Here is a 10,785-nt window from a genome sequence, read left to right on the forward strand (position 1 = left end):
AATGTAGGCCAAGGCAGGGGGTCGAGATCCTCAGAACCCAGTTCATCCACACGACAACCTAACCCATCTTCGCAATTGTTTGCATAACACAATCCGATTGAGGAGGAAGATGAATCCCACATACCAGTGGAGGAGGAATTCGAAACCTCCACAAGACAAGCAAACTCACCCTGGCAATCTTTTATAAAACACGATCCCATGGAGGAGGAAGGAGAAATCCCCGCACCAATGGAGGAGGAAGTGGGAACCTCCACAGCAATGGAAGAGGAGCGTGATGTGCAGGAAGCAGTGATCCCTTTATTACGTGTTATAAAGCCTGGGCGCCATAAGGGATCACCTTGGGTTGAAATGAAGGTCAACCGATTGCGTGTCCTTCGTCCAGAAGCAAAGGCAGTCATCTCATATGCCATGGATGAGAGCAAAAATGATGAGTGAGAAATTATATAAATAATTTCTTATTTGCTCTATATTTACTTACTTTCTATGCTCAAACACTTAATATGTTATTGTTTAATTATAGTGAAATGCTGGTGAACATAAATGATATTTTCCTCACAAGAAAAGAGATGAGAACAATCTCTTACAATCATTGGATATCAAATATGGTATGTTCACTTAAAGTTGATTGATTTTTCAAACCAATCACACGCATGCATTAATGGTTTAAATGTGATCATTGTAGGTGGTTGAAGTCTATTGCCAAATGCTCCAGCTGAAACAAAAGCGTAGAGGAACCAAATTTTTCTTTCCGCCTTCGATTGGGGTAACAAATTCTTCTATCTATAGTGAGTGTTTGTTTGACACATATTAGGTTATCAATTGTGTGCATTTTCAGATTGAACTTTCCAAGATACCTTCAAAAGTGGTTGATAGGAAAGGTAAAATACAAGCAGTTTGGAACAAGTATAAAAGGATAAGGAATGTCGATGATAACAAAGTTTGCCAATTCAATATGGTAATATTTATCGCTTGCAAACATAAATAATTATTATACTTTTATCAAAAAAATATGATTCTAAAAGTAATTAAATTTTTACATTGTTAAATATGCAGCTTTTCTTTCCAATACTTGTAAATGAGAAACATTGGTGCTTGTATGTCTTTAACATTTGCGATAGTCGTATGGATGTGTTGGATTCAATGAAGCAATGTTCGCATGATAAGCGTACTCCAGACAAGATGTCAAAAGATTTGGTAAATGCTTATTACATATGAGCTCATTTTTTTGATTATGTATTCATTTACTGTTAAATTAGGACGGTAAAGTATACAAGTTGAAGAACGTGGTACTGAATTTTTTACTCTAATCATTTATATATTGTGCATTTGTAGGTAATGTTGGTTGAGGTATTCACCGGAAGAGATCTACAAAACTTCATATACAATGTGCCCAACGTACCTCAACAGCCCGATAGGTAATTTTATCACTTAATGTTCCTAGTTTGGTGTACTGATTATGTTCACAATTATAATTAACAGATACCTAAACAGTCTTTTATTCAGTGATAGTTGTGATGCTTTCATGTTGGACTTCATGGAGAAATGGGATGGTTCACTCAGTCACCCAAAAGAGAAGGTGAAGCCCAATTCTATTTTTTACATGGGTCTTATTTATTTTTTTCCCCGAATGAAGAAAATACCGAATTACTAAATCACACAATCTCCTCGATACTCTTCGTTAATCATTTAATTCTCTGTTTTCTTCTAAACCATTGGTGCATTGTTAATCTAAGCACCCACTGGTCATTAGTCTTCAAAGGAAGAAATGGGTCTTGCCTTTAAAGGTTTCAAAAAATATATTTGTAAAACTGATCCACATTCCTACATACTTTTGTTCAAGGGTTGAAACTGGAGGGTCTTCAATTCCAATACATGCAAACATAATTTAAAAAATTAATGCAACCACAAAATGCATCCACTATAACGTTTTCCTTCCTCTTCACTGCACTCCCCATTCTATTTTTACACGTTTTCCAGCTTATACCTTTCTTTTTTCTTTTTGCATCTTTTAAACCCATGTTTGTGTGCAAGTACTTCGCTTTCCGATCTCTCCCCGCTAGGCTGCAATGTCGTAGTGTCAATAGCGGGAAGACCAGGGGACTATGGCACGTGTTGAAACAAAGAGAGCGGTAAGCACCCCCTTTAGGCAACAAAATTTTCAACCTTAGAACCCCCTAAAGCAGTATACCCTTAATGTGTGCCATTTTTTTGAAAGAGAAAGCATCCAGCTCTAGTGAGTACGGATCTAACATGAAGATGATATAGAAAATGTTTGACATCCACTGTATAATGGGTCCTATCGAGTAGAAACCAGCTTTGCTAGATGAGGTTTAAATGAATAGCATATTCTTAAATATTTTCAGTCAACCTTGTTTTTCCTACATCACCTAACCAATTAGATACGCAAATACTGGACTCCTGTCATTTTAAATGAACATATTGCAGTTTATATGGTCACTTCACTGTACTTAGTGGTGCTCATTAAAAATGAACCGAACACAAAAGATACTGAAACTACGACATATTGAAATGAATGATTAAAAAATTTCAAAATAAATAGTCACTTTAAGATTACTTTTGGAATGTCAGAAAAAAGGTGCGTGCCATTGAGTGTTTGGAATCAGTAAAAAGGGATAACTATTTTGGGACAGGGAGATCTTTCGTATTATTAGATTTGTTTTGGTTTTGTTTATGTTCTGTCTCTGTGCTGATCTGACCAAATTGCTAACATATTTCCCAAGGATGAAGCTACCTGTTTATGCAATATTTCACATATAAAAGTTTAGTATCACCGAGATTTTGTACATATGCCAAATTCAACATTGTTGAAAAAGTTTTCTTTATCAAATATATAGTTTCTGCAACACTAGATTCCTATCTATTTACACTTATATGTATTCACGCATGAAGTCCATTTCCCTATCCTATATTCATGATTTGTCTTTACCTGGTTTAATTTGCAGGTGGATGTTGATAGATTACGTGCAATTATTGCTTCAAATTTGCTTTCAGATGACAATAACAAAATGAAGGATTTTGTAAAGAACAAAGCACTTTATCCATTTGGTCAAGCATGTTGATTTCAAGTAAGCTTCCATCAGCTTACTTGTGGTTAGTAATTTTTTTTATTTTTTTTTATTTTTATGATTCTAACATCACCTCCATCAGCCAACAAGGTACCATTTACCTCAAGGAACCTCACATACCAGTATTTGCCCAGTTGGAAGCTAGAGGAAGTGGGATAGGACGATCGTTGAATTTTCTAAAAAGTGGTACCTGAAATGATGTGGGATATGGGACATTTGTATTGTTGAATAGTGTCATTTTTTTTTTCATGTATTTTGCACTCTGTTGGTGTTAGCTATTTTTAAAGTTTTAAAGAATAGTAGCTTTGCAACTTTTGATTGTGGATTAGGTTGGTATATTTTTGCAACTATTGTATGGCTTATTATATTGGCATCTACCTTACATGAAATCAAATGAAGTTGCTCTTTTGGGTTCTCAGGAATTAGTATTGTATGGCTTATTATATTAGGGCCTCAATGAAATTTCTTTCACTACTATATTAATGTACTAATTTCAAATTTGATGGAGTTTAAAACTGAAGCAGTTTATAATGAATGAAAAATTGGTTTGGATCTTCCTTGGTTCCATGGTGTCGATAAATGGATAGTTTAATGAATGAAAAATTGGTTTGGATCTTCCTTAGAGAAAACGTGGTACCTTGACGTCAAAAAGAAGTACCTTCAGTTCAAAAAACGTGGTCCCTTTGGGAAAAAAGTAGTACCTTTACAAAAGGTACCTATTTTTGCAATTGAAAATGGTATTACACCCCACATCGCTAATTAAGTTGCACATTACATCCACAAACAGCTCCATTAGCGCCATGAATAAGTGTTTAGAGAAAACGTGGTACCTTGACGCCAAAAATGAGTACCTTCAGTTCAAAAACGTGGTACCTTTGGAAAAAAAGTGGTACCTTCGCAAAAGGAATTTATTTTTGCAGTTGAAAACGTGGTTTTATACTCCACACCGCTAATTAGGTTGCACATTACATCCATAAATAAGTGTTTAGAGAAAACGTGGTACCTTGACGCCAAAAAGAAGTACCTTCAGTTCAAAAAAAGTGGTCCCTTTAGGAAAAAAGTAGTACCTTTACAAAAGGTACCTATTTTTGCAATTGAAAATGGTATTACACCCCACATCGCTAATTAAGTTGCACATTACATCCACAAACAGCTCCATTAGCGCCATGAATAAGTGTTTAGAGAAAACGTGGTACCTTGACGCCAAAAATGAGTACCTTCAGTTCAAAAACGTGGTACCTTTGGAAAAAAAGTGGTACCTTCGCAAAAGGAATTTATTTTTGCAGTTGAAAACGTGGTTTTATACCCCCACACCGCTAATTAGGTTGCACATTACATCCATAAATAAGTGTTTAGAGAAAACGTGGTACCTTGACGCCAAAAAGAAGTACCTTCAGTTCAAAAAACGTGGTCCATTTGGGAAAAAAGTAGTACCTTTACAAAATGTACCTATTTTTGCAATTGAAAATGGTATTACACCCCGCATCGCTAATTAAGTTGCACATTACATCCACAAACAGCTCCATTAGCGCCATAAATAAGTGTTTAGAGAAAACGTGGTACCTTGACGCCAAAAAGTGGTACCTTTAGTTCAATAACATGGTACCTTTGGAAAAAAAGTGGTACCTTTGCAAAAGAGATTTATTTTTGCAATTAAAAATGGTTATACCCCACACCGCTAATTAGGTTGCACATTACATCCATAAATAAATCCATTAGCGCCATGAATAAGTGTTTAGAGAAAATGTGGTACCCTGACGCCAAAAAGAAGTACCTTCAGTTCAAAAACGTGGTACCTTCGCAAAAGGGACTTATTTTTGCAATTGAAAATGGTATTACACCCCACAGCGCTAATTAAGTTGCACATTACACCCATAAATAGCTCCCGTTAGCGCCATGAATAAGTGTTTAGACAAAACGTGGTACCTTTTTTCCAAAAAGTGGTACCTTCAGTTCAAAAACGTGGTACCTTTGGAAAAGAAATGGTACCTCCGCAAAAGAGACTTATTTTTGCAATTGAAAATGGTATTACACCCCGCATCGCTAATTAAGTTGCACATTACATCCACAAACAGCTCCATTAGCGCCATGAATAAGTGTTTAGAGAAAACGTGGTACCTTGACGCCAAAAAAAGGTACCTTTAGTTCAATAACATGGTACCTTTGGAAAAAAAGTGGTACCTTTGCAAAAGAGATTTATTTTTGCAATTGAAAATGGTTATACCCCACACCGCTAATTAGGTTGCACATTACATCCATAAATAAATCCATTAGTGCCATGAATAAGTGTTTAGAGAAAATGTGGTACCCTGACGCCAAAAAGAAGTACCTTCAGTTCAAAAACGTGGTACCTTCGCAAAAGGGACTTATTTTTGCAATTGAAAATGGTATTACACCCCACAGCGCTAATTAAGTTGCACATTACACCCATAAATAGCTCCCGTTAGCGCCATGAATAAGTGTTTAGACAAAACGTGGTACCTTTTTTCCAAAAAGTGGTACCTTCAGTTCAAAAACGTGGTACCTTTGGAAAAGAAATGGTACCTCCGCAAAAGAGACTTATTTTTGCAATTGAAAATGGTATTACACCCCGCATTTCTAATTAAGTTGCACATTACATCCATAAATAGCTCCATTAGCGCCATGAATAAGTGTTTAGAGAGAACATGGTACCTTGACGCCAAAAAGTGGTACCTTTAGTTCAATAACATGGTACCTTTGGAAAAAAAGTGGTACCTTTGCAAAAGAGATTTATTTTTGCAATTGAAAATGGTTATACCCCACACCGCTAATTAGGTTGCACATTACATCCATAAATAAATCCATTAGCGCCATGAATAAGTGTTTAGAGAAAATGTGGTACCCTGACGCCAAAAAGAAGTACCTTCAGTTCAAAAACGTGGTACCTTCGCAAAAGGGACTTATTTTTGCAATTGAAAATGGTATTACACCCCACAGTGCTAATTAAGTTGCACATTACACCCATAAATAGCTCCCGTTAGCGCCATGAATAAGTGTTTAGACAAAATGTGGTACCTTTTTTTCCAAAAAGTGGTACCTTCAGTTCAAAAACGTGGTACCTTTGGAAAAGAAATGGTACCTCCGCAAAAGAGACATATTTTTGCAATTGAAAATAGTATTACACCCCGCATTTCTAATTAAGTTATACATTACATCCATAAATAGCTCCATTAGCGCCATGAATAAGTGTTTAGAGAAAACATGGTACCTTGACGCCAAAAAGTGGTACCTTTAGTTCAATAACATGGTACCTTTGGAAAAAAAGTGGTACCTTTGCAAAAGAGATTTATTTTTGCAATTGAAAATGGTTATACCCCATACCGCTAATTAGGTTGCACATTACATCCATAAATAAATCCATTAGCGCCATGAATAAGTGTTTAGAGAAAATGTGGTACCCTGACGCCAAAAAGAAGTACCTTCAGTTCAAAAACGTGGTCTCTTTGGGGAAAAAGTGGTACCTTCTCAAAAGAGACTTATTTTTACAATTGAAAATGGTATTGCACCCCACACCGCTAATTTTCTTGCACATTACATCCATAAATAGCTCCATTAGCGCAATGAATAAGTGTTTAGAGAAAACGTGGTACCTTGACGCCAAAAAGTGGTACCTTCAGTTCAAAAATGTGGTACCTTTGGAAAAAAAGTGTTACCTTCGCAAAAGGGATTTATTTTTGCAATTGAAAATGGTATTATAACCCACACCGCTAATTAGGTTGCACATTACATCCATAAATAAATCCATTAGTGCCATAAAGAGTACAAACTTTATTCCAATCTATCTAACTTGAGGGAATAAGTAATACAAAATATACTCCAACATCACTTAAAACATTACACATAAGCTAATTTTTTTTTTTTTTATTCTATAAGATATCCTAAAAACAATTATTCTCTCCCTAATAGGTAAAGAAGCTGCTTTTAAGCCAGTTCCATTATGAAATAGTACTTTGCAAAAAGTTCTCCTTACCTGATTTGTGTCCATAGTTCTTCAAAGTTTTTCTCCCGGAACGGAGCTCTCAACGACTACAACTTCCACCAGCGTTCCTTAAGCAATTTGATAGAGTTTTACCTTCCAAGTCTATAATTAGGAGTTATGCAAGCAAATCGTAGCGGGTTGAAGTGAGAGAGGTTAATAACACAAAATATTTTTACAAGGGTTAGCATGAATTTATGGAAGACAATTCACTAGAGTTCGAAAATTTCCTAGTATCTTATTATATATACTGAGGAAATTTCCTAGTATTTTCTTATATATGAAGGAAGAACATTTGCTGGTTGAAGACAATGGCAAGCAGCAAAATCCTATACGTCGGAGGGGTCTCATGGCCTCACGAAATGTCGTGAGGAGTTAAAAATGGAATAGTTTCAAATATGAGGAGTTAAAAATGGAATAGCTTATAATGCTATAATGAATAGAAGCCAAATAATAGCAAAATAAATACAGGGTACATTTGTAAAAACACTTTTGAAACGTTTATTGAGGGAAAAATAAATACACACTTGAACACATTGAAAAATAAATACACACCAAATCTCGATGGAGGTGACGACGATTACATGCCAGGTTAGTTTTACAAAAAAAAATGAACCATCGATGTGAGGAGTTATAAATGGAATAGTTTTGAGAACGATTGAGAATGTAAAACAACTACTTTCAATCCATGCATCTCTTAACGAGTACTTTCGTTCTATATACTTTCGGTCCATAGATCAACAACTGAGATTTACTAGTGCTAATGTTATGGTTTTGTGCATATGCCATATGTCTATTTATAGAGCCCAATTCACAGACATGTGAATGAATTTTACCCATATCATGATTTGGCAAAAGGGACTTACACATCTCTCTCTTTGGCATGATAGGGGTGTCTTCATAATAGTTGTCGTGTTATACACCTAACACCACTATTTTTAACTTTACCCATGTGATGATAAGATGAGAAAGTGGATTGGTTTTGTGTATCTACAAGAGCTGATTTTTTCCGTGAGAGTCATATTCTGTGACTAGCCATGTGATTGAAAAAAAAGCCAAATAATTTGAAGTGGCCTTACACCATGGCAGATAAAGATGAATGGTCACATCATCAAGAAAAAGCCTTAGTGCCTGAAAAAGTTATAAATAGTGGCATTGTTGTCATGAGGCAGAGTATTGACATCCGTATTTGTAATTACAATTTACTAATCTAAAGTTTTTATTTTAACAAAACTATTATAATGTTAATTTATTTTTTAAATAGATTTCTAAGTGCACTTTGATTATGTAGTATCTTTATTTTTTCTCATATTTGATCAAAGCTATTAAAAAATCTATATGTCAGATGTTGCAGGAATGAGAGCATTTCCATTGCAAAGAAGATGCATAAGGATCCAATTGAAGTTATTCAAGCCATTACTAATGATCCAGACTTATAAGTTGCTTCAGAGTTGTCAGATTATTCAGATACAGGGGATGATGACTTTGTAATTCCACCTCCCCGTTATTGCTAAAAAAAACTTAGTAGTTGAGTTAAATTTTATGCAGTATGTATATGAAATGTATGTATTTTTGATTTATTTTATGCAGTATTTTGTATGAATTCCACCTCCCCGTTATTGCTCAAAAAAACTCAGTCCTTGAGATTTACTAGTGCTAATGTTATGGCATTGTGCATATGCCATATGTCTATTTACAAAGCCTAATTCACAGACATGTGAATGAGTTTTACCCATGTGATGATTTGACAAAAGGGACTTACACCTCTCTCTCTTTGGCAGGAAGTGGGGTGTTTTGCATAATAGTTCATGCACCTAGCACCACTATTTTTAACTTTAGCCATGTGATGATAAGATATGAAAGTGGGTTGCTTTTGTTTATCTACAAGAGCTGATTTATTCAGTAAGAGTCCCATTCTGTGTCTAGCCATGTGATTGAACAAAAAGCCAAATAATGTAAAACAGCCTTACACCATGGCAGATAAAGAGGTATGGTCACATCATCAAGAAAAAGCCTTAGTGTTTGAAAAAGTTATAAATAGTGCCATTGTTGTCATGAGGCAGACTATTGACATCCCTATTTGTAATTACAATTTACTAATCTAATGTCTTTATTTTAACAAAACTATTATAATGTTAATTTAATTTTTAAATAGATTTCCTCCTATAAATTATTTATATCATTTGGATAATCTTTAAATTATTTCATCCATCACTTTTTCAAGTTGTGCATGAATGGTGTCTGCCTATCACTACAACAAAAAATTCATTGTACATTAAAAAAATTCATCATTTACTAAAGTTCCAAAACAATTCACCATTCATCAATGTTCCAAAACAGGAACAAAATCTTCTAGCACTGCTATTTACCAAATTTATAAACCTTCTACCACTTGAGTTTCAGTCTGCACTTGTAAAAAAATCACCTCATTGTCCATGGTACAAAATCCAAGCAAGTAGCTGCATCACACAAGTCTCAAATTCAGTATGCTAATCAGAAAAAGGAATGAATAAGATTGTCATTTATGAATCAAATAGATATCATCATCATTGACAAACAAAATGTAGCGAAGAAACTACTACCAAAACGTACGAACAAAATAACATACATAAATAAACAAAACCAAGATAAGAGAGCCTAGTGCTAATTTGGGCAGTAGGCAACTTAATTCCGCCTACTCCTGATAAACAATACTGCTTTCCCATACAATTAATTTGGGTAATGGAGGTCTAAATCCCCGTGACCCGCCTAATTTAATTCCAAAGGTTTTGTATTTTCATGTAAATTTTGGTATACACCCAGAAAGACCAATTAATTATATTGGATTCTCAAGTACAAGTATAATTTAACTTGATTATCAGTGAACAAGATATGTAAGTAGTAATAGACTAAATAGTAAAGGGAACCAAGATCCAGTATAGGATATTTTCAGCAAGGGGTAAGAAAACAGGATCATAAAAGAACTGGACAAAGAAACTGCAACTATATTTCAAGATTAACCAGTTAAACATCACCTTTTGAGTCTTTAATTTCTTTAATAACCCTACTTTGGGATCACTCCTACACCAACACAGTTATTTTTTTATTTTTTATTTTTTTAGTATTTTCTTCAGCAGTATCCTAAAGCCATCATCCATACCAAGACAGTTTTTGGTTTCTTTTAATTTTCTAATACAGTTTTCTAATACAGTGTGTGATTGTTCCAATCAAGAGAACCAACCCTTGAACTATGCCCGTCTTGCAAAGTCCTCAGCTATTCAGAAAAACCAAGAAAATTAGAGTACAGGATGGAGAGGTGGCACCAGAAAAATCAAATCTAATGCCTAGATCATGAGAAATGTGACAATTTGCAATAAATACATTTCATTTCACTCCAAATAAAGAATATAATACTCTTAGTTCTAATATTTGTTTTCTAAAATATAGGCCAACTATACAAGCCATAATCCTTCATAGTAGTTCACTTTATGCATTATATCAGTATAATAAAATCTTCAATGATACATGCCTCATTCAACCTTGCACTTCACCACTAAACTGGACTTTGTTCTCTTCCAAACTAAAAAAAACGTAAAAGAAACTACCAACTTTATCAGAACTTAAATGGGATATAAAAATGCATGTTGTGTTGCATTTAAACCCATGTTTTTCTTTAAGTTTTTCTTTTTCCACACAAAATGCAGTTAGAGAAACTGACAGAAG

General features: G+C 34.7%; 1 protein-coding gene across 2 annotated transcripts; it reads left to right on the forward strand.

The window, feature by feature from the left end:
• Positions 1-463: 463 nt before the first annotated feature.
• Positions 464-3,501, forward strand: LOC132287209 (uncharacterized). Of its 2 annotated transcripts, XM_059789762.1 has the most exons (7): positions 464-605; positions 683-763; positions 836-955; positions 1,054-1,194; positions 1,333-1,576; positions 2,964-3,086; positions 3,194-3,501. In XM_059789762.1, the coding sequence occupies exons 1-5, from the start codon at positions 501-503 to the stop codon at positions 1,417-1,419; spliced, it is 534 nt and encodes a 177-aa protein (XP_059645745.1). In that variant the 5' UTR covers positions 464-500; the 3' UTR covers positions 1,420-1,576; positions 2,964-3,086; positions 3,194-3,501. The 2 variants fall into 2 exon arrangements, with proteins under 2 accessions (XP_059645745.1, XP_059645735.1); XM_059789752.1 differs by having other exon boundaries at positions 2,964-3,501.
• Positions 3,502-10,785: the final 7,284 nt, after the last annotated feature.

The sequence above is a fragment of the Cornus florida genome, unplaced genomic scaffold (assembly GCF_030987335.1).
Source record: "Cornus florida cultivar Cherokee Brave unplaced genomic scaffold, ASM3098733v1 CherokeeBrave_3.0.0_Hap2_Chr02, whole genome shotgun sequence".
In the NCBI taxonomy this organism is placed as follows: domain Eukaryota; kingdom Viridiplantae; phylum Streptophyta; class Magnoliopsida; order Cornales; family Cornaceae; genus Cornus; species Cornus florida.